At 37.6% G+C, this 26,331-nt stretch overlaps 1 protein-coding gene across 1 annotated transcript; it reads right to left on the bottom strand.

Annotated features, from left to right (window-relative positions):
• Positions 1-365: 365 nt before the first annotated feature.
• On the bottom strand, positions 366-21,278 carry LOC100313727 (secretagogin-like protein). The gene is made up of 11 exons (NM_001168181.1): positions 21,046-21,278; positions 16,290-16,363; positions 7,390-7,479; positions 7,008-7,094; positions 6,842-6,898; positions 6,464-6,544; positions 6,255-6,310; positions 2,149-2,206; positions 1,940-1,999; positions 1,775-1,843; positions 366-1,386 (listed from the first exon to the last, which is right to left on the bottom strand). Exons 1-11 carry the CDS (start codon positions 21,170-21,172, stop codon positions 1,252-1,254), a joined length of 894 nt encoding a protein of 297 aa, NP_001161653.1. The 5' UTR covers positions 21,173-21,278; the 3' UTR covers positions 366-1,251.
• Positions 21,279-26,331: the final 5,053 nt, after the last annotated feature.

Here is a 26,331-nt window from a genome sequence, read left to right as displayed (position 1 = left end):
TAATTAGTTCCAAATCACTGAGCCAAGTTCCGTCCAAAACTTCAAATAGGCCTAAACAATGACAGACATAACACAGCACAGCAATTCGCTAATAATCAGCTAATTAAGTCGGTCAACAGATACGCGAAAACAAATTCATGACAGTTAACTAAAGATAAAGGTAACAGCCTCAATGAAAGATTCTATTAGTGTGTAATATATACGCACATATAATACGCGCATGCCAAATCTCTGATGTCACAGATAATGACATACATAAAAGCTGAGTATTCATGGCCTGTTTTGTGATTTGTATACGTAGTTTCACTACATTACAAAATAATATAGGGCATGCACAGGTAATACAATTTATCAGACGTCCAGTATTATGATGTACATATATTTTATTGTTCAAGAATCAAGTGAAACAATTTTCCACAGATGTGTTTCTGTGCTGTTACACACAAGTATAAGTTAATCAATTGGTTGTTTTCATTATTCCATAAATTAAGTTTATTACTTTATGTTTGAAACATATTAATTACATAAAAACATAGAAATACAGTAAACATTGCTGAAAAAGTTGAAAAATCACTCGCAAGGCCACATTTGGAATACTGAAAAAAAATTCCATTGTGAATCAGGTGGACTGATTTGTGATCAAGTACCATGTGAATATAGAAAGAGTGTCATACAGGTTTAACTAGTATATCGTTCATTCGCCGTGAAAACAAAACAACTTACGAACCAAGGAATATTTACAGCATCAAGAAATAGTTTTAGTATCGTGTTGTATCAATTCATTCAATTTCTGATTATTCAAAAAACAAGTATTTGATCAATTCATTATCGTAAATTATACATGGCACACCATATTCCAGAACGTAAATTATTATGACGGAGGAGAGTAATCCCCGTGTACCTGAATGTATGTCAACACAACTTTTGTAGTTTGTAGATTAATCATTTACCATTAAACTGATTAAACATTTCGTTTATATAATAATGCTCTCTATTCAACCTTTGGTTTAAAATTGTAGTTGTGTTGCTACAAGTTGTGTTGTTTGTGCCAAAGTAACAGAAAGTTGTTACCTTTATTGGTGATGAACAATGCATTTGTTTGGAAATGTTAAATTGGTTGTGCTACATTGATGAAAAAAGAGTATAAACAAATATAAAATTCAAACAAATGAATACAATTTTGATGATTATTGTGCTAACCATCATAAAAACGCTCTTCGCTAGACCCAACCCTTTGTGTGTTATGTCCCTTCACATGTCCATATCAAGATACAAACCAAGGCAAAGTCGTAGTTCATCTCGCTGTATTTTACCATCTTTGTTCTTGTCACAGTTGGCCAAGATTCCTTTCTTGTATAGATCGACCTGTGTGGTACTGATATCAGCCTAAATTAAAAATGAGAATACTTTAGCTTGAAGCTATGTTTCCTTTTCAAAACATTATGGCGAGTGTTGTAACGGTGAGAAATGGACAATACAGTGGCACTTTAGTTTACATTGATAAGTTTTGCTCGTTTGGTGCATATATTATCATATCACATTTCATTTGCATCCGGGAAATTCGGGAAAACTGGTTTTGTACATGTACATCTCAGTTAAAAATTCTATTTGAAACAATTCTGCGTTGTATTGCTCAATGTTGATATACCATTACTTCACTGATTTGACCATATATTTTGTGTTCTGCCAAATGTATTTTTCACGCCATGAATCATGATCCACAAACCATGAATTAATTGCTTATACACATACACACTAGTATTGAGTTACCTACCATATCAGGCTCCATAAGATCGGCAACAAAGGCATCCAATTCATCTCCTTCTATGGCTCCGGTCTTACTCTGTAATATGAAATTTATAGAATTTATTGATTGGATTTATATCAATCTGTCTGTCTTCGTACATGGAATGTAATTAACAAAATTGAAATAACGTACCTTATCATAATAGGCAAATACTTTATTGAAGTGCTGCTGTTTCTCTTTGTAGTTCATTTTCTGTAATAAGGTCAATTTGAGACTTAAGACTGTTATACTGAGGAAGGTTACTGTTACTGATGGCATAATACTGTAACATTAAGTCATGTGAGTTCAAGCGTGTGCAATAATAAATATAAAGACAATATAAACATATCAGAATTATTTACCTTGCATTTCAGTTCGAACTGTGTTAAGAAGTTGTCCTTTGGTGTAATAGATAGAATTCTACAAAGTAATATATAACAAATGTCAACTTCATGATCATGTGTGGACAATAAAAATACAGACTTGATTTAGATTAAGTACATCCGTCCTGAGTACGTCAACTTTGTTTGATGAATCCTCTTTATTCAGAAGATATGTTGCCCAAAAAATAACTGAAAAACGTTCTTGTTAGAATACCATGCATGGCATGATTTAGCAAACACCGCAGTTTTTTTACCCTAGAAACGTGTTGTGAAGTCAGGTGCAGTCAACGGAGCTGTTCGTGAAAAAATGTGTTCGCAAGGGATTTTCAACGGGCAGGCAAAATAATACATCTTCAGTGGGAGGGTTTCTCAGAGGGGAATTCCAGTAGGAGAAGATTTGTATTCGGATGACGGGCAAGTTAAGGGCAAATGCAGAATTTTCCGCGGGCATCAACAACCAAATTGCCAAAGGGGAGGAATGTTTAGACTGGCCAAAGAGGAGTAGTCCATTGGCATAAACTGCCAGGATAATATCCGCCCGAGGCAGACTGTGCCGTTCCATTTGTGGCATTTAGCACGTGATAAATTTGACTGAACGCCACCACCGATGACATTCTTCGCAAACAATGCCTGTTTTTCGCAGTGCAGTGCACGTTAGATTTTTGGAGAAGGCAATCCGATTAAATTAATCCTTCTTGGGTTTTCCTATAGGCATACCCTTTTTGGCAAGTTTTTAGCACTGTTACTGGCGTCACGGTTCGTATATGAAAAATAAGCAGCGCTTCTTGTGGGAGGGGTTATACACACCTGTGAAGTTTATAAAATGTGGTTTTAGGGAACTTATAAAATATAAAAACGCTCATTGTCTCTCATAATCTGGTACGCCAATCTGATTGGAAAACTGCCGATCACGTGGAACGAAATAAATCACGATATACTCCTCAGATTATGCAAATTATACCCACAATTCACTCTAATGGCGTCTACATGTAAGAAGAACCATGCAAAGACACAGTGTTGGCTAGCACAGACAGGTTAGATTGTCATTGTGAACGCAAAGACACGGTGTTGGCTAGCACGGACAGGTTAGATTGTTATGGTGAACGCATAGACACGGTGTTGGCTAGCACGGACAAGTTAGATTGTTATTGTGAACGCAAAGACATGGTGTTGGCTGGCACGGACAGGTTAGATTGTTATTGTGAACGCAAAGACACGGTGTTGACTAGCACGAACAGGTTAGACTGTTATTGTGAACGCAAAGACACGGTGTTGGCTAGCACGGACAGGTTAGATTGTTATTGTGAACGCAAAGACACGGTGTTGGCTAGCACGGACAGGTTAGATTGTTATTGTGAACGCAAAGACACGGTGTTGACTAGCACGAACAGGTTAGACTGTTATTGTGAACGCAAAGACACGGTGTTGACTAGCACGGACAGGTTAGATTGTTATTGTGAACGGAAAGACACGGTGTTGGCTAGCACGGACAGGTTAGATTGTTATTGTGAACGCAAAGACACGGTGTTGGCTAGCACGGACAGGTTAGATTGTTATTGTGAACGCAAAGACATAATGTTGGCTAGCACGGACAGGTTAGATTGTTATTGTGAACGCAAAGACACGGTGTTGACTAGCACGAACAGGTTAGACTGTTATTGTGAACGCAAAGACACGGTGTTGGCTAGCACGGACAGGTTAGATTGTTATTGTGAACGCAAAGAAACTGTGTTGGCTAGCACGGACAGGTTAGATTGTTATTGTGAACGCAAAGACACGGTGTTGGCTAGCACGGACAGGTTAGATTGTTATTGTGAACGCAAAGACACGGTGTTGGCTAGCACGGACAGGTTAGATTGTTATTGTGAACGCAAAGACACTGTGTTGGCTAGCACGGACAGGTTAGACTGTTATTGTGAACGCAAAGACACGGTGTTGGCTAGCATGGACAGGTTAGATTGTTATTGTGAACGCAAAGACACGGTGTTGGCTGGCATGGACAGGTTAGATTGTTATTGTGAACGCAAAGACACTGTGTTGGCTAGCACGGACAGGTTAGATTGTTATTGTGAACGCAAAGACACGGTGTTGACTAGCACGAACAGGTTAGACCGTTATTGTGAACGCAAAGACACGGTGTTGACTAGCACGGACAGATTAGATTGTTATTGTGAACGCAAAGACACGGTGTTGGCTAGCACGAACAGGTTAGATTGTTATTGTGAACGCAAAGACACGGTGTTGGCTAGCACGGACAGGTTAGATTGTTATTGTGAACGCAAAGACATAATGTTGGCTAGCACGGACAGGTTAGATTGTTATTGTGAACGCAAAGACATAATGTTGGCTAGCATGGACAGGTTAGATTGTTATTGTGAACGCAAAGACAATGTTGGCTAGCACTGACAGGTTAGATTGTTATTGTGAACGCAAAGACACGGTGTTGGCTAGCACGGACAGGTTAGATTGTTATTGTGAACGCAAAGACACGGTGTTGACTAGCACGAACAGGTTAGACTGTTATTGTGAACGCAAAGACACGGTGTTGGCTAGCACGGACAGGTTAGATTGTTATTGTGAACGCAAAGACACGGTGTTGGCTAGCACGGACAGGTTAGATTGTTATTGCGAACGCAAAGACACGGTGTTGGCTAGCACGGACAGGTTAGATTGTTATTGTGAACGCAAAGACATAATGTTGGCTAGCACGGACAGGTTAGATTGTTATTGTGAACGCAAAGACATAATGTTGGCTAGTACGGACAGGTTAGATTGTTATTGTGAACGCAAAGACATAATGTTGGCTAGCACGGACAGGTTAGATTGTTATTGTGAATGCAAAGACATGGTGTTGACTAGCACGGACAGGTTAGATTGTTATTGTGAACGCAAAGACACGGTGTTGGCTGGCACGGACAGGTTAGATTGTTATTGTGAACGCAAAGACACGGTGTTGGCTGGCACGGACAGGTTAGATTGTTATTGTGAACGCAAAGACACGGTGTTGGCTAGCACGAACAGGTTAGATTGTTATTGTGATCGCAAAGACACGGTGTTGGCTGGCACGGACAGGTTAGATTGTTATTGTGAACGCAAAGACACGGTGTTGGCTAGCACGAACAGGTTAGATTGTTATTGTGAACGCAAAGACACGGTGTTGGCTAGCACGGACAGGTTAGATTGTTATTGTGAACGCAAAGACATAATGTTGGCTAGCACGGACAGGTTAGATTGTTATTGTGAACGCAAAGACATAATGTTGGCTAGCACGGACAGGTTAGATTGTTATTGTGAACGCAAAGACATAATGTTGGCTAGCACGAACAGGTTAGATTGTTATTGTGAACGCAAAGACATAATGTTGGCTAGCACGGACAGGTTAGATTGTTATTGTGAACGCAAAGACACGGTGTTGGCTAGCACGGACAGGTTAGATTGTTATTGTGAACGCAAAGACACGGTGTTGGCTGGCACGGACAGGTTAGATTGTTATTGTGAACGCAAAGACACGGTGTTGGCTGGCACGGACAGGTTAGATTGTTATTGTGAACGCAAAGACACGGTGTTGGCTAGCACGGACAGGTTAGATTGTTATTGTGATCGCAAAGACACGGTGTTGGCTGGCACGGACAGGTTAGATTGTTATTGTGAACGCAAAGACACGGTGTTGGCTAGCACGGACAGGTTAGATTGTTATTGTGAACGCAAAGACACGGTGTTGGCTGGCACGGACAGGTTAGATTGTTATTGTGAACGCAAAGACACGGTGTTGGCTGGCACGGACAGGTTAGATTGTTATTGTGAACGCAAAGACACGGTGTTGGCTAGCACGGACAGGTTAGATTGTTATTGTGAACACATAGACACGGTGTTGGCTGGCACGGACAGGTTAGATTGTTATTGTGAACGCAAAGACACGGTGTTGGCTAACACGGACAGGTTAGATTGTTATTGTGAACGCAAAGAAACGGTGTTGGCTGGCACGGACAGGTTAGATTGTTATTGTGAACACGAATATTTCGCTTGTTTGGCGTAAGCAGTGTTTTGTAATATAATCATGTTATAAATTAAACAATGAAACTTACCGAGCCATTTCCTTTAGACCTAGTCTTCCATCGCCATTCTTGTCGAATATTGTGAGCTGTTGTCACGGTAATTGGACAATTTTCAATTTGATTAAACACAGAAATATTATTGTGGGTTACTAACATTTTAAAAACGATAATGATGGCGAAAATACAATTTAACAATCTCGATAAGATGCCAGGTTACGCGAATGGGTGACTATACCTACCAGACCTGCAGTGTATTGTTCCAGCTTGTCATCGTCAACACCAGATGATCCTCTCCTTTCCAACAGATCGCGAATAAAAGACTGCATATAGAAATAAATATTCAGCATTCAAATCAGAAGTCATGTCACGCATTTATATCCCTAATGGGTATTGTAGTGAATTGTATTTCCTTTTCTAGAATCCTGTCCAAAATTAAACGCAAACCCTGCTTCTATCAAAACAGGTAGCTAAACAAATGTCATATTTTATCGCTGGAATTAAATGTTCGAGATTTGATACAAAATTATTCTTGGAACAAATATGTTTATCATAAATCTCGCGCAAACCATAGTCGTCAATGAATGAACTAGGTGTATATCTCTTATAATTTGAATTACCTTTAACTCGTCTGCATTAATGTATCCACTCCTGTCTTTGTCATACCGCCGCCACAGCTGAAATCGAATAGGTTGTAAATGTATTACGTATGAGAAAATATATTCCGTACTTGTGCATTGCTAAAGGTGTATCAAATGTCACGTGATATAAGAATAGTTGTATTACCTCTATCAAGTCAACACTGGATGTTAACTGCTCTTCTCGGCGGAATAGGAGAATAAATGTCTCGTCTGTTGGTAAAATATTTGACAACTAAAACGAAAAAAAATGAATGAAATTGTTATTCAAACTATTAAAATAATAAACACTACGCACAGATTCGAATTGACGTCCAAGACAAAGTGCCTTGCCATTTAAAACAGAGATACCACAGTACGCCACAGTAACGGATACAAAAAACGCCACGGTTTCTTAATGAACGCGTTAAGTCTATAACGACATACATATAATATACGGGAACGTTTACGGGAACATAGCAGACTTGCAGATGTTCCAGTAGATGCTCGGCGATTAACTAGTAGCGACAAACAATTGAGTTACGACATACCTCGGTAATTGCAATTCTGCCATCACCAGCGTCGTCATATGCGGACATAAAACAATCCTTCATATCTTGCACAGTGTCTGCGGATATATTCTGATAAGAGAACAAGTGGGATGGAAATGTCAATTGATGTACCGTAATCATAGAGACATGGCTTGGTTTGAATGATTGATTCAGCCACGTGTAATGAAGTGTTCAAAAACCGTAAGAAACAAGTACTTTTCCATTATATTCAAAGCATGTTAAAATAAGTGTAAGTTCCAGTCAAGTATAACGTCTTTTATGATTGTCACAGGACTGTAGACGACCGCTGCTGATGTTGATGAAGAATGAGAATTTAATCCAACCAGCCGTTTTTTTTAGACAAATAGGTGTAAACTTCCCTAATAGACATTGATTCATATTAGGTATACAGCATTGTAGGAGCTGGGAGCAACATCGACCTCCAGCTTATGTATGATACAACATGGACATGATCTGTGACAATTCATTTAGTTCGTGCAAGATTTTTCTATGTTTTTTATTGCCACTTAATGTGTCAGTTGAGCATTAATATAATGGATGAGGCGACAAGTGAATGAATCAACATCACCACAACGTTAGTGTGTTTGAGCTGCCCAACTGCTGTTTTAACAATTGCTTAACAGTACAAACAATTTCAGCGTTCAAACTTATGGCTTTATTGACCCCCCCCCCCCCATGTACCTAATACCATAATTCATTAAGGCATTTTGTTATGCAAGACTACTTGCATATTAAATGAATCCTCGACTTCGATAATGATATTTTTCTAGTTATATCTGCTTAATCAGTTGAGTAATCGGGAATAGTCTGGTCCCGAGAGACTGACTGTGCGTCGGTCCTGAACGAGAAGGTATGAACAGCGTTGAATGGTCGTGTGCACACTACTAGGCCTACTAGCTATACATAAACTGCCTTGAGCTTTTATAACAAAATACTTCCGTTACCGAATAATCCTACAGTGTTACTGTCGACGTACATTTTGATATCATCATTTCTAACCAGGACTACATGCCACTGACGTTTTTTTTTTATTTGTGCGAGCTGAAAAATGCAACTATATTTTCGCTATGCAGCGTGGGTGTAAACCCATTCACAAGTCCTTGCTGTCGCGATTAACTCGATACTATATCGTAGTCCTAATACCCATAATACACCACTGACAAGTAAATCAGGTACCAAATTTAATGCCAATAGCTAGGGGAAACACCTCTGGTCGGCAAATGCGCGAAAATCACCATGAAAGTAAAAGCAATTTGGGCGCTGAATACAAAATGGTGTCTGCCATGTCTGCAATACCCTGGTAGCATTATAGTCACTCGGTAGGTTATCCTTTTCGTGAAACATACTGTTTTATATCATTACTTTGATCACTAATCTGCTTAACTTTGAAATGTGTTTCTTGCTAAAAGTGTATTTTAGTGTATTTAATCACAGTAAATTGAATTAAGGGTGTATCTATGGAGATTGAGGGCACTTCGTGCTTGGAATGGCGCCATGACGTTCAGCGATAACAACATCGTACTGTTGCCATGACCACATACATGTTAATAACAAAATCCCAATCACATATGACCGGAATATTTACTCATATTTTGACATAGATATAATACATCTATTATATATCGGATATCTTTTGTTCGAAAAACGCCGATAATTGAATTCTCCGTGACATAAGACGAATAACATTACATTTCATTGCATTTAACGCCGACAACCTTGTTCAAATCACGCTAGGCAATACATATCAATATACTCCTCAACACAATCCAATCGGCAATATAGATTCTATTAACCACGATTACTATAGTTTTGGTGTACTTTAAATGTCAGAGTATTGCCAAGAGAAATCCATTCAGATTGTTATCAATTTGGCTTTATCTCTCCCACTCTCTCTACCTCCCAATTGCGTCGCATTTAAACTAGTATACTTATTACGATGTATATTTTATATTATAATTATTATTCCAATGAAGATGGAATACGATGCAGTGGCCTGAAGCAAAACTAAAAACAGCTACGACTGGAAACAGTATTTGCATGCTGGGTAATCCAACATGGACATGAATAGATAAACCTATGTATCTATCAACTAGCTTTCCGCTTGAACAAATTCTACAGTAAACTTGCGTTTAAAGAGTGGCTTTGTATTAAATAATGCATTATGGAAACTGAATCCGCAAACACACACACACTCGTAGATGATACTGTAACAATAGAATGTACCATTTAATAACACGATGTACGTTAATGAGAACAGTTAGGTTATTGTCTGATACAAATTCAGAAATTTCTGTTGGTTGTGTTGTTATGGCGACATTAATTATCTCCATTTTACAGGATGTAATCTGAGAGCGAGGAAACTAATTATCAGATTTTGCAATTGTATTGAAACAAACGGCGTTTATAGTCAACTGTCTTTTGGTTTTCATGTTTGTCCGCACAGTACAATGAAGAGTGCGTAACTCGTTTTCGTTATTGTTGACACGTTGCAGTTCTATGGGTTGTCTATTTCTATTGTAATATGTAAATAGGCAAAGCATACTAAAATATTTTCACCGGATGTAGTGAATTTTCGGCAGATATTTAATGACCTCAATTACGCATAATGAGTTGAACATGAAGACGGAGTATCCCCTCAAGTCTCAATAAATTATGCATTTAAATAGCGATCTTGTGTTTGATTTATTGCAGTGATTTGGCACTTGACAATAAATCGTAGAAGGAAACGGCGCTATAATATTACGCTGCATATACATAGTGTGATGAAAAACATGTACATTTGATAACATTGGTTACTAAGTACTGGCTGTCTGAGACTACTACTAAGACATTAGTAAGTGTGAACTGCGCATGCTGGCGAGTGATTATTGAAATTAACTATAATTGAAATTGCAAAGGTTAATCCAACATGCCAGTGTATGCCACATCTGAACCCGGGTTCTTCTTTAAGTGATTAAACCAATGTGACCCTGTCCGTTAATTGTAAGAATCTATTTTTGTGACTAAAGCAATGTACTTCACTCAAATGAAATAGGTCATCCAGGAGGTAATTCGTATAACACAGTTTCAATATATGGCATAATGGAGTCTGTCGTAGGAAAAAATAACTGTAGTAATAAATATGATAATCAAGTTATTTTTTTACAATATTCCCGTTGTAGATACATACGTATACATACTATATATAATCGATATGTAGAGTTATGTGTAAACTTAATTACAAGTAACTTGTGAGCGTAATAAAGGCTTGCTTTAAACGTATTTGTTAATGTAGGTAACATGGACACGTGACTGTAGGTTACATGTAACACGAATCATGTAGCGATGTAAATACTGGTTACGCGAATACATGTTACAGATCCGGGTAGGCAAAAATAAAACTCAATGCACGTTTTCTGTTATTTCTCGCGCAGCTGCGATTAAAACTCTACTTATCACTCACATCTGAAAATATTGATTGATCATGGCAAATATATATGATTGAACTTGAATCCAGGCCAGCTGATTGGTTGTTTAACAAACTATGTTTCAACTATCTAATTAATTTGAATATAAACATTTGTATATACCAATAACATGATTTAAGTCACACAATGAAACAATCGACATTTTGTTTAATATATATTTATTTAAGGAAAATTTTGACCAAAATTAGTTTTTATACATGCTGAGTAGCTTAGCAAACCGTGCGTACCGCAAGTATTCCATACTACAGCGCTTTGGCCGAGCGATTTGCATAACATATTTAACGGTTGTTTTATATCATGTCTTAATATGAGTAAGTATACGGAGGTCACTTAATGCGCTGCGTACGCTGCGTTATGTCTCTATTTCTCTAACTGAGCGTTGTTGGAACGCTTTGCTAATATAATGACTCTTAACGTGTGTCAGTTTTAATATCTACGGCATTTAGCTTTATCACAGTGTCATAAGGTTATATATGACAGTTTACTGACTCGCAATTACAGATTACATATATACCAATATATGTGTGTGTCACTCAACAAGTAATATGCGTTCGGGGTATTTTAATTTTAATGGCCGTGTTTAGTGAAAACATGAAATGTCATGTATTAGTTTTTGACGACACAAATTTGATAGTACTGTTTTTAATCCGTGCTTTGACCTCATATTTAAAATATGACATTGTTTTGTACATCTGCGTGTTATCAGATGCTGACGTCACACAGGAATAAATGTAATCCTAATGATTACAAAGTAAATTTACATATTACACTGTACATTTGATTACAAAGTAAATTTACATATTACACTGTACAATTGATTACAAAGTAAATTTACATATTACACTGTACATTTGATTACAAAGTAAATTTACATATTACACTGTACAATTGATTACAAGTAAATTTACATATTACACTGTACATTTGATTACAAAGTAAATTTACATATTACAATATACACTCGATTGATTAAACCTCTTTATTCTGCTCAATATGGCGATAGTCGAGTTCAAGTTTAGGTCATTCTTAAAGTCAAGTATATTTATTATGCATCAACTGCGAAAAGTACTATTGAATATGTCAACGCGATGTAGAATGATCCATATTTAATAAGATGTCAAAACAGACTGCTGGTCTATTTACAATGGCAATTTAAATTCCATACATGATGTCCAGTTTATTAATTTATTGCTAAGAGCGTGATATATTTTTCTTTTGTGCTAATAAATAGATTTCTGTATTAATCGTAAATGCCTCCTTCCTCAGTTGCTTGGTTATGTACATGTCATGATTACGGCCAAGTTTCAAATTTACCGTGCGTTCTGGGCGTGCCTTGTCTCTTTGCTAGGCACTTTTAAGAAACTCTATTTGTTCTTTAGATATATTTTGTATATTTCCTGATCTTATATGACAAAGAGAGGCAGGCAAATGGCTAAAATATTAGTCTCTTTATGTAACAAACTGTGTGTGCTCGAATGTATACAAAAATAATTTCCGATGTCTGGCAACATGCACGAGCTAATTATTCTGTCAAAGTTTTGAAAGGATTCATCAACGAAACACTGCTCTCAAATGATTGCAATCAACGATGTTTTGGCCCTATGAGGCCTGTCACGGGTTTTCTTGAAGAATTCCCTACTGTAATAGAACATAGACAGTCTAGATTATTGCATATCTAGTTTGTCTGACGCTACAGTTATATTATAATAATGCATTATTGTTGTCATGCAATTCCACATTTTGTTTTCGCCATCTGAAGAAACGTACGGAGTGTGGATATGTTTTAACCTTTCCATCAGCAAACTTTCTCCCCCGAATTTGTCTGCCCTTTTTTCTTTTTTTCTTAAATATTTTTGAGAATGAACCATAAATTTGTAGCCAACAGACAATTTTTGTTATCAATTTCCAGTTTTTACTCAAAAGATGTATATTTTTGTCTCAATCTTCTGAAGGAGAGTGTAGACTATAAACAGGACTATTTTGTGAAATTGTGATGAAAAGAGGGAACTGGTGGTGAAAAGGTTAATCAATCTATCTCAATATATTAGTGCAATAGTTTTCAATTCACACTAAGAAACGTAATAATATCGTATTATTTATCATTATTGTGTTATATAAACATAGCTATTATGTACGTTATGAATTATTGTAGTTATATTGACCTAATTCTGCAGATAAAACTTATCTGAATACACCAAATTTAGCTGAAATAATTCAATACACGAAGCCTGCAATGAAAACAAAATATTTTTTTTACGTTTATCCATTTGATGTGATGTGACTGCTAAAACGGGATTGAAATGATTCATCGGGGTCTCATTATTGAAATTTCAGTAATCTAAATAACAATCCATTCCATAAAATTTTCGTCTCGCCTAAGCAACGAGGATACCCACAGAGAAAATGTTTTACGCTTACAGGAGAAGGGGAAGTTACAAATTCTATACGTTTAGCAATGTAATAATTATTAGGTCCACCATACTACCAAGTGTACGCGATGTAATACTGCGGTTAGGTTAAACCTGAATGATATGCACGGAGATATATAAGTCCCTACTGTTATATACGTAAGCCATGTAACGTGACATCACATATAGCATTTATAAACACATCACGTTATATATGTGTACATAGTACATTTACGAGTCCCCGGATGTGCCAATTAGAAAACTGCGTGAATATGCATAAGAAATGAAAGGTCAATGAGGTCACTATTACGATGACTGGCATTCCCATCTTGATTGCAAATAAACACGTGCTTTACATGAAAACGCAAACATGAGACAGTATTTTGTTTTTCAATAGTGAGCTTGCTTCAACATCAAAATGCTTAAAATGAATAAAGCGTTAGATTTTTATATTTTAACGGTGGTATGCTGACCAGCATTATCACATACGTCGTGAACGAGGGTATTGTCACGTGACGGTAATCTATGGCCTGGTTAACTTGTACAACTAGTGCATTTCCTATGTCGGTCTTAATCACACGATTCATTGTGGGTTGACAAACACGCTCAAATACAAGGTAATCTCCCTAATGAGTCACAATGACAGGCTCCGCATATCGACATGTTCACATTTAAATGTACCGAGTCTCGTTATTTTCATTTACAAACCACTAAAACCTTTTAGATGCCAGGAAAATGGGAACGATTGACACCCTGAAGTTACTGTAATTGTTAAAAGTGCCGACCGATGAACCATTTACACGTGGTGTCTCTGAAATTTGATTACACTATGTATTCCTATGCCGCGCTAATTCGGACTATGTGTATTTCTTCAAGCCACACTTTTCTCTTATATAGTATAATTGTATTTTGTGAATACAGTAACTCCGTAGGCATTAGTGTTGCAAGTTGACATCGCTGTCGATGAGTATGCCCGCTCTTACAGGGATATAATAATAATTTGTTAAAAATGTCAAGGGTCCCTTTTTTGTTTGAAGTTGATTGGCTTTGGAGAAGCTGCATCTCTGAAAAGCTCAAGTAGAAGAAAGACAATTTAGTTAATACACGCGGCTTTACGTACTCCGGGTAATGGGTTGAACAATGCTCTCCTAATTAATATATGAATAATAGCAGGATGAGAATTGGTTTTCATTTTTTGGTCTTGAACACTGTGCATACGCGGAAAACGTCCAGTTTACAAATGTGTGACAATCTGTTTATTTTGCTAAGATGTAATGTTCAACGCGTTTTGCAGCATAACACGAATGACTGTGTACAACTAATTTTCTACCGCCGTATGCAACAGAGATTCATCCAATAATTTCGCCACACACTGTTTTGTTGACATTTCGTCATATAATTCACGTTTCTTTACTGCAGTTTCAGTTTCCGATGACTGCCCCCCCTCTCCACGCATGCCATTGAGCAATCACAGTATACGTCAATCAACGGGTTTCCACTAGTTTGGTTTTTAACCATTATAATGCCCCACTCTGTTTAATAAGTATTGCTAGCAGGGGGTAACATAAACCATTCAGTATGTGTCCTTCACTCTGGTAGAAATATGTAAAAGCAAATTTTGCAAATAAGTGATAATATTTATGAATATATAATACATGAATAAGTAACTCGTCAACACGTTTTATAACATGTAACAAGTAATCTTATCACAATTAATGGAAGATTATCGAAAACTGCTGGTACTTTACTCAATCACTGCGAGCAATGTGAATGATAGGTAGTACATTCTCGAACTAGGATGACACAATGCGTTAAGTGAAATGAACAGGACGCATTTCCGTTCTAGTTGCACAGTGAGATACTGATTATACTGTGTAATGAGACAGTGTGTCGTGTCGCTGTTATGATGTCTGTTTCATTTTCAAACATATGTCAATCTTACGAATATCCATGGCTACGAACACACATATACACATTGCTAGGTGGGTAGTTCTGACTTTAATAATAACTGACAGGACGTCTCCAAATTGACATCCCCGAGTTTAATTCAGTTTGGATTGAATCACCCACTTTGTACATAATCTTGATGATGCTATACCAAACTACGTGTAATCCATTATGGTATTTGCACTGCACTTCCACGAGGCGTTGTTCGATAATAACCGACTCTGCGAGCATATGAATAATGAATTTCTCAACGCTTAGTAAGATGGATTTCTTTCTAGTCGCACCCTGGATTGTTATATGGTAAATTTAATTTGCAGTTATGAAATATCAAAACCAGTTTCCGTCTCTCAGATGACAATTTATTATCAAGCATCGTGTAATCATTTGTTACTCACAGCATAACATGGTGTACAACTCGATGAGAGGGAATCGTTATACCTTTCTAAGACAACGGCGGAACTAGGTTTGTGCGTGAAGTGAGAATGTCATATGATTATGACAACAGAATATAGTTTGTATTATTGTCTGGAATGGTAATGTTACATACTGCTTGTTTACATACATTCAAAATACATAAATAATGTTTAATTTATTCATGATAACTAATTTGGGGTGAGGTTTTAATTACAAAAAACAAGTGCACATCATAGATTAACAGTGACAATAACTACGATGTGCAAATACGATGTCGAAATGCATCCGTAATCTGATTGGCGGCAGAATAGTGCATTAAATTGCCACAATTTCAATATGATTAGGAAGATGGTCACACAGCGCAACATGTGCTTTTGTGTAATCACTCGCATTTAGGATTTTCACCTAACAAATTCAGAAGAGACAACAATGATACCAAAAATCCGGTGCTGTCGCCTGTCCCAAAATACCATTTAAAAGACATGTGATACTGTATCATAATTAACTGCGAGTACAATTCGATTTTATTTTCAATTTTCGAACGAAGTGTGCGAGATTCTAATTATCCCTGTCTGTAGTAATTTGCGTATATATTAAGTAAATAAATTGTGTGTGTTTTGCAACAGGAAATTGGATGAATTACCTTGTCCCCAGTCATCGACTGCAAAAGATCAGTAAAAAACTTGTCCAAACCATCTGCATCAATATACCCACTTTCTGTGAAAAAAAAACGATATTGTGAAATATAGACTACAAAATTTCAAACAACTTGTCTGTCTGTATGTCTGTATGTCTGTATGTCTGTATGTCTGTCTGTATGTCTGTATGTCTGTATGTCTGTCTGTATGTCTGTCTTTCTTTCTGTCATTGTAAGTGGTTGTATGTCTGTCACTGTAAGTGCCTGTTTGTTAGAGTTAACTGTGCATAATAATGAACACATTTGCATAACAATTAACCATTTGATCAAACGTAATGAAACTATACAGCTTATGTAGTTAAACAATGTTAGTTAAAGTACACATGAAAACCACCGCATGGCAACACTTCTATATCTAGTACTCCAAAGAGAAAGCAGGTGTGAGTTCTCTGGAGAGTGTCTGCCAGAAAGATCAATAGCAATATTGTATTCACAAGGGACTAAAACAACCATAGTATAATAATAATTAGTATGAATAATTAACATACAAACCACAAACAAATGTTAGATTTCATTTATTTATGTATCTTGCGGGGGAACATGTAATTCTTAGGAAGTCGCGACTTAAATTCTGAATGAATATTACATAACGGTTCGACAACTTTTATGCGCCAATAATTCCAATTTTCGTGCCCGTATAAATGTGACAGTCATAAGTCAAAACATATAAAAGTATAATGTGTGTTGCCAATGGAAACGATCATTATGCATATCATTACCAAAATTTTTCCGATAAGGCAGTTCTGCAATACGTGATTCAGATATATTTTAGATGCGCTACTAATGGATATTAATGTTTTAAAGTACCCAGGTTGCAAAATATTACTTCAGAACGTTGCCAAGTGAGCGCCAACAAAAACAGTCTGTCCACAGCGGTTATCAAATATACACGTCACGGGTTCCCAGGCTGTGTCTATTCGACGTAATAACATGTATTATTGAAATCGTATTATTCTTCTTGAAACTGAATATTTTTAATGGTTGCACGTATTATTAGCAATTGCATCTGCTGAGCCTCTTAATGCGGCGTGTGCTGTTACCCGGGGTAATTTACAACACTAAATTATAAAGTACAACTCCGCTAAACATTTAACTTTCTATAATACTCCATTTACTTGAAATGTTTTGCCTGAAGGTGGATTAAATTTACGTCTTAAAAAGTACATATGTCGGTTACCTTGGCAACAATGTGCAATGTGCACAACAATATTTACAGTACATAACTTACATTTGAGGTGCTACGCAACAAGATGGCAATGTTATAATATTATATGTATCCCATAATGCTGTCCAGCTAAATCACGTGACAATCCCAGTATCACGTGATACAGAATTATTGACACATGTCGTTGTGACATCGTGGCATATAGTATATACCGAAATAAACGGCGAGTGATTCATTTTATTCACACTTTGATGCTCGCTATTTTAGGACACAATAAATCACGCTAGAATATTAGCACATTCACCCATTTAATGTCTTGAAGATGTCTTCCACTTAATTATTTCCATCAAAGTAGTCAATATTTTGTGTCTGCAATCGGATAAATTTTAAATAGATGTCAGATTACAGTATATAAATCAGATTGCGTGCATTTGCATTAGAAGGTTAGAAGGAGCACACCTGTGCACTACTTGTAATATTTTTTGCCATCTCTGGCTTATGGTCGATTCTAAATTGACCGTAAGTGACCTCTGTCTGTATCGAGTGCATTAGTGGTGTAATACGGTCCCAATATTGATTCATTTGCATAAACTCACCGTTTTGAAAACGAACTGATGTCAATAACGCTTAGTAACAATTAAAAAAACTCATCATATTCATGATATATTGCTTTTACTTTTAATTATATTTCCAATAATCCAACGGAATTGAAAATTGTAATTATGTTGGCGTCTTTCTTACAAGATGTATTAATTGGTTATTATCTTTATCGATATATGCCGTTCTGGGCGCTGTTTGCGAGCCCTGGTGTTTTTTATGTACCCAGTAAGTACGTCCAAGCACATGGAATATAGACGACATTTATATGATTACAATATTGGGTTGGTTTCCATGACAATTTCAAACAATAATACAAGATACATGACTGGAAGTAGTCGAAGAGTGGTTATTTTATTACCGGATTGCTAATTTCCAAATTTGTAGCATAATCCTACCCTCTTTCCTTTTCAAAAAAAATCGAATGGTTCAAACAAACAATGATAGAATGCCGGTTCCATAAGACAAAAACTCACGTAGACCTATTCACAGAGTCATTAAAATCACGAGTTCCACAAAAACGTACCTAGATATTCGGAGAAGGCATTTGAAAAGAAACATGTGACTGACAGGATATGTTCTCAATGTGTACACAAAGGATATAACGATCCTCTCGAGAGGATGCTAACACACAATAGAGATGATCACATCTTTCCCTTACTCATTATTGTAATATATTCTCATGTGTGTAGCTAATGCGATGCGTTTTTGATAACAGTACAAGTGTATTATAAGCGTTATCTAAATCCAATACTAGTATAATTATTTTTATATGACCTTGTATTCAACTTCCCAATGTATCGATTTACTAAACACTATTTCCAAACTACATGGCAAAATATCAAATTTACGCAGAAATGTATTATTATTAAAACAAGTGTGCTTTAATTTTTAAGATGCCTGGCTCGGTCCGATGGATATATTTGTCATTGTAGATTTGATTCAAAATGAAAAATCTATATTTTGAAGCATGTTCTACGATAGTAAACAGAATAGTGCACCGCTGCTTGCTTCTACTTTGTAAATGATTCTTTTATGCATCCATAGTCATCTGATATGGACATCTGATAAGATCAGTCGTACCATTATAATTTATAGCACAATTTCAGATTTAATCAAATGTGTCATCGCCTAATTAATACTGACTTTTTGTGCAAAAATAAATAAATAAATATATATATATATATTCATTTTTTTTAACTGTCTTTGTAAATAAATATTTTTCTAGTGGAATAAATTTCAATGAATTACGCTGATATGCAAATTACTATACACTTAGTTTATGCCAATTATTGAACTAGTAAATGTATGCTGTCACGTTTGTGTTTCGTATTTCCGTCCGTTTTGTATTACTGCATCTCGAAAGAATGGTTTACGTAGGGAGTAGGTCATCACGACACACTTCTAATATCAGAATCACGCATACTAAAAAGTAAAATGAAACCTTTCGACATCATATCAGAATGCACTCAACCTCGTTCGCTAGCTCAAATTAATAGTACTTCTAATGAAGTAGAGTATTCCCTAAACAATAACACTGACCCACTGTTCAATTACTTATTATATCTCAGTGCATCTCTGCATTTTGGGGACTATATGGATTAATAATGTAATACAAAGAGGACGCCTGTATTTATGAAACGTATAATGAGGCGGCGTACGTACAGGCCAGGCTTGGCGACTGAGGCGGCGAAGTAAATTGATTTGCATGTTTTTTTTTTTTTAATTTGGCTAATAATTCGAACAATGGTCACTACACAGAATTACCAATCAATTATCAACACGTCAACTAAATAGTTTTGAGTTTATACATTCGAATCGATTTGCCGAATTGTCGCGTCATCGAATGCTAAATTTGATGAAATGTGAATAAAATTTAAAAATAAAAAAAAAACACGAAAATGGAACTGCTTATATTGTTTCATGGTATGTACGAGTGAATGTCGTGATTAAGGTTGTATACGGCGCAGATAGCGCGAAACCGAATCATATCTGTAAGTGATTAAGTTGAAGACGTATGTTATTAAACACGGATAGTCCACGTGCAGTGTACACATATGTAGTTGGAGATCAGTTAACGTTACTGTAGTGACGTTTCACGTGATTTCCTATAACAGTGCCGTTCTTTAATTCAATTTATGAAATTGTAGGTGACAATTTAACAAAATAGATATATTTACACAGTTGTTTTTGTGCTGCAAATTCAAATTTCGTGCAAAATTTATTTTTCATGCGTTGTATTTGTAGCAGATGATCGAACATGACGTGTGATGACTTCGGTGCTATTATGTGGCAGATCGTACAGAAGACCAGCTGCAGACATACTGTAAACACTATAATAGCTTTCTGAATAAGAACCTGATTTGCCTCCATGAAACTTTCAAACGCAAGACTGACAATAATATCCGAATTAGGTTTATAATGTATGATTCCGGAATAATTTCAGTTTAAATGTGCATTGCTGTTTTGCTAAAATATCACACACCGTGGCATTGAAAGGCATAATACAAGGGCGCTTAACACCCAATACATCTGTCGCCGTTTGTAAGAAAACTCAACATACACAATACGTTCGAATCAGTGACTTTAAACATACATTGCAAACGCACCATGTGATGAAAAGCCGGGATGCTGATCTATTTTCTATTACATGATCACTGCGATGAGACACACATAATCTATCGTTATGAATGGACACATACACTGTACTTAATTACGTGGCTTTCACCAGCACAGCCACAACAACAGATCCAGTCATCTCGAATGTCGCAGAATAATCAAGATCTGCCTAGATGTTTAATGCACAATTTGCCGAAAACCCAATTAATAAGTATAATTGTTAATTATTTATAATTTTGCATATATTTATTCCCCAGTGTACGTGGAACGCTGCTCAAAATACAGAATATCACTGCAATGAATATCAAACATATACTCTACCGTTCGAATCATAGTGCTCCCAGATCTCGGCGAATTTGTCAGCTGTCAACACGCCTGTTTTTGGATATTTCGACAGAAAATTCTCGTATTTTTCGTGCTTTTTGGTTATCTTCTTCATGTGAGCCATGGTGACGAAGGTAGCGGACTCTTCTATCGGATATGTTCAGATTATCAGACGTCTGCTCTATCTCTCTCCTAACTCAGCGACTCGACTGAACAGAAATGTGAATGTGAGGTATATTCACACGATAAATAAAATGAGCGCATTTTTTTATTTTCAACAAAGCGCATGCGCGGGGTTAATCAGATGCAGCGTGTCAAGTATACATTCACGGTAGGTGTTTATATGTTATGAACTGTGGTCACACTTTTTAATTCTCGATTTTTAATAAAGTACGATAATAAGTAAACATTTATTATTAAATTAAAAAAAAAATACGAGAATTACGACCGACAGCGACCAATATGTACTAATCATAACAAGTAATGCAAATATTAGCATGTCCATATGGACATCATTCGTTTTAATCATTTACGATGATTCATCCCTCTGGTTATATTTATTTTGACTGAAAATAGAAATTTAGGAACAGCTTGCTTCCACACTGGTTGATATTTAACACAGAGTGTGTTGTTAGGCACTATAATTAATTATGCATGTGTTGTCTTCAAACATTGTTTCATTTCCATAATTAGTGTGATATGAGTAATTTAAGAACACGTGACGGTGTGGTTACGTATGCACACGAAAGATATAATATGAATCTGATAATACGTCCATGTTTATAGACGCGAGTGTTGTCCGATTACGTCACCAACGGTGCAGGCTCGTTCAAGGTTCGTGCATGATGACGCGCACTAATAGTACCCTCCACGGTTTATGTTTATTCAATATTGTACAAAGCTGCTGTAATTCTAAGAATTTGCGGTAATAAAAGCAGTATGTTTACTTGCAAACACTTGGTGTTATGACAACTTTATACTTAGAGGATTATTTTAGTTATTTTATAACAATCAACTGCGAACGATGACGACAATATAGCGGATAATTATGACGTATTCAGACAAATATACCACGTGACACAGAAACCTGTAAAAGCTTTATTAAAATGATGTACATGCATTGATGCTAGCCCGTCCTAAACTGAATACAAGCTCAAGCAATACTTTGATAATATTCTACATGATTACGTTGGAGATATTTTAATCACGGAATTCTCGAAGACTGTGTATTCACCACAAACTGACTATCTGTGTACTACAGCACTATGAGAGCGTCCACCATTTGTTAATTTTTTGTGGTATTCAGTGAAAGCAGTATAACGACCTCATAGTGCTCTCTCATATGAACACATATGTGTGTGACAGTGAGAGGAAATTGCACCTAAATTGATCGCCATTAACCGAGAGTGAGCAATCATGTACGCCTGCCGGAAAATCACAATAGCTCAATACACTCTCACGTGACCAAAAATGTGGATAAATGTGCGAGCCAAATTTTAAATACGAGATGATTAACTGATAACATCGGGGATCGTTATTTGACCCTATATGTTGTATCCATGGCAACAACCATGAAACTCTATATACGTAAATTGTATCGAACGCAATGTTATTTTCAAAAGGCGGTGTTATAACACTAGTACTGTGTGAGAACGTATGTGCTATACTACTTCTTGTAAACACGTTAAAGACGCTATATGTTAAGTTTGTGCTATAATATACATATATTTATTGCATTGTCTTTTGTTTCCGTAAATTCAACTCACAGCAAAAAAAACTGACAATTTAATGATGTATGCAATCTAATAGAGACCGCTCTTTTACGCTTCTTGTTTACAACGCTGCTGTAGGCCTATATCGCAACGCTGCTGTAGGCCTATATCACAACGCTGCTGTAGGCCTATATCACAACGCTTCTGTAGACCTATATCACAACGCTGCTGTAGGCCTATATCACAACGCAGCTGTAGGCCTATATCACAACGCTGCTGTAGGACCTATATCACAACGCTGCTGTAGAGCCTATATCACATTGCTGCTGTAGGCTTATATCACAATGCTGCTGTAGAGCCTATATCACAATGCTGCTGTAGGGCTATATCACAACGTTGCTGTAGAGCCTATATCACAACGCTGCTGTAGGCCTATATCACAACGGTGCTGTAGAGCCTATATCACAACGCTTCTGTCGGCCTATATCAAAACGCTTCTGTAGAGCCTATATCACAACGCTGCTGTAGAGCCTATATATTACATTGCTGCTGTAGGCTTATATCACAATGCTGCAGTTGAGCCTATATTACAATGCATCTGTAGGCCTATATCACAACGCTGCTGTAGGGCTATATCACAACGCTGCTGTAGAGCCTATAACACAACGCTGCTGTAGGACCTATATCACAATGCTGCTGTAGAGCCTATATCACATTGCTGCTGTAGGGCTATATAACAACGCTGCTGTAGGCCTATATCACAACGCTGCTGTAGGGCTATATCACAACACTGCTGTAAAGCCTATATCACAACGCTTCTGTTGGCCTATATCAAAACGCTGCTGTTGAGCCTATATCATAACGCTGCTGTAGAGCCTATATCACAACGCTGCTGTAGGACCTATATCACAACGCTGCTGTAGGGGCTATTTCACAATGCTGCTGTAGACTCTATATCACAATGCTGCTGTAGAGCCTATATCACAAAGCAGCTGTAGAGCCTATATCACAACGCTGCTGTAGAGCCTATATCACAACGCAGCTGTAGGACCTATATCACAACGCTGCTGTAGGCCTATATCACAATGCTGCTGTAGGACCTATATCACAACGCTGCTGTAGGGCCTATATCACAACGCTTCTGTTAAGTCTATATCACAACGCTGCTGTAGAGCCTATATCACAACACTTCTGTTAAGCCTATATCACAACGCTTCTGTTAAGCAAAAATCACAACACTGCTGTAGACCCTATATCACAACGCTTCTGTAGAGCCTTTATCACAACGCTGCTGTAGAGCGAATATCACAACGCTACTGTAGGGTCTATATCACAAGGCTGCTGTAGGACCTATATCACAACGCTGCTGTAGGACCTATATCACAACGCTACTATAGAGCGGATATCACAAGGCTGCTGTTGGGCCTATATCACAATGCTCCTGTAGGGCCTATATCACAACGCTGCTGTAGGATCTATATCACAACGCTGCTGCAGAGCGAATATCATAAAGCTGCTGTAGAGCCTATATCACAACGCCGCTGTAGGGCCTATATCAAAACGCTGCTCTAGAGCAAATATCACAACGCTGCTGAAGAGCCTATATCACAACGTTGCTGTAGAGCGAATGTCACAACGCTGGTGTAGGCCTATATCACAACGCTGCTGTAGAGCCTATATCACAGCGGTGCTGTAGAGCCTATATCACAACGCTTCTGTAGAGCCTATATCAAAACACTTCTGTAGAGCCTATATCACAACACTGCTGTAGAGCCTATATCACAGCGGTGCTGTAGAGCATATATCACAATGCTTCTGTTAAGCCTATATCACAACACTGCTGTAGAGCCTATATCACAGCGGTGCTGTAGAGCATATATCACAATGCTTCTGTTAAGCCTATATCACAATGCTGCTGTAGGACCTCTATCACAACGCTTCTGTAGGACCTATTTCACAATGCTGCTGTAGAGCCTATATCACAACACTGCTGTAGAGCCTATATCACAATGCTGCTGCAGGACCTATATCACAACGCTGCTGTAGAGCGTATATCACAACGTTGCTATAGGGCCTATATCACAACGCTTTTGTTAACCCTATATCACAACGTTGCTGTAGGACCTATATGACAACGCTGCTGTAGAGCCTATATCACAACACTGCTGTAGGACCTATATTACAATGCTACTGTAGGACCTATGTCACAACGCTTCTGTAGGCCTATATCACAACACTTCTGTAAAGCCTATATCACAACGCTTCTGTAGGCCTGAATGACAATGCTGCCGTCGGCTTATATCACAACGCTGCTGTAGAGCTTATATCACAATGCTTCTGTAGGCCTATATCACAACGCTGCTGTAGGCCTATTTAACAATGCTGCTGTAGGCCTATATCACAACACTGCTGTAGATCCTATATCACAATGCTTCTGTAGGCCTATATCACAACGCTGCTGTAGGCCTATTTAACAATGCTGCTGTAGGCCTATATCACAACACTGCTGTAGATCCTATATCTCAACGCTTCTGTAGAGCCTATATCACAGTGCTGGTGTAGAACCTATATCACAAAACTGCTGTAGAGCCTATATCACAACGCTGCTGTAGAGCCTATATCACAATGCTGCTGCAGGACCTATATCACAACGCTTCTGTAGAACCTGTTTCACAATGCTGCTGTAGAGCCTATATCACAAAACTGCTGTAGAGCCTATATCACAACGCTGCTGCAGGACCTATATCACAACGCTTCTGTTAAGCCTTTATCACAACGCTTCTGTAGAACCCATATCACAACGCTGCTGTAGTGCCTATATCACAACGTTGCTGTAGGGCCTATATCACAACACTTTTGTTAACCCTATATCACAAAGTTGCTGTAGGCCTATATCACAACGCTGCTGTAGAGCCTATATCACAACGCTGCTGTAGGCGTATATCACAACGCTTCTGTAGACCTATATCACAATGCTGCTGTAGTGCCTATATCACAACGCTGCTGTAGAGCCTATATCACAGCGCTGCTGTAGAGCCTATATCATAACGCTTCTGTTAAGCCTATATCACAACGCTGCTGTAGAGCCTATATATTACATTTCTGCTGTAGGCTTATATCACAATGCTGCTGTTGAGCCTATATTACAATGCATCTGTAGGCCTATATCACAACGCCGCTGTAGGGCCTATATCACAACGCTGCTCTAGAGCAAATATCACAACGCTGCTGAAGAGCCTATATCACAATGCTGCTGTAGAGCGAATGTCACAACGCTGATGTAGGCCTATATCACAACGCTGCTGTAGAGCCTATATCACAGCGGTGCTGTAGAGCCTATATCACAACGCTTCTGTAGCGCCTATATCAAAACACTTCTGTAGAGCCTATATCACAACGCTGCTGTAGAGCCTATATCACAGCGGTGCTGTAGAGCATATATCACAATGCTTCTGTTAAGTCTATATCACAATGCTGCTGTAGGACCTCTATCACAACGCTTCTGTAGGACCTATTTCACAATGCTGCTGTAGAGCTTATATCACAACACTGCTGTAGAGCCTATATCACA

The sequence above is a fragment of the Saccoglossus kowalevskii genome, chromosome 6 (assembly GCF_978046115.1).
Source record: "Saccoglossus kowalevskii chromosome 6, keSacKowa6.1, whole genome shotgun sequence".
In the NCBI taxonomy this organism is placed as follows: Eukaryota; Metazoa; Hemichordata; class Enteropneusta; family Harrimaniidae; genus Saccoglossus; species Saccoglossus kowalevskii.
This window is presented reverse-complemented; position numbering and strand designations above follow the sequence as displayed.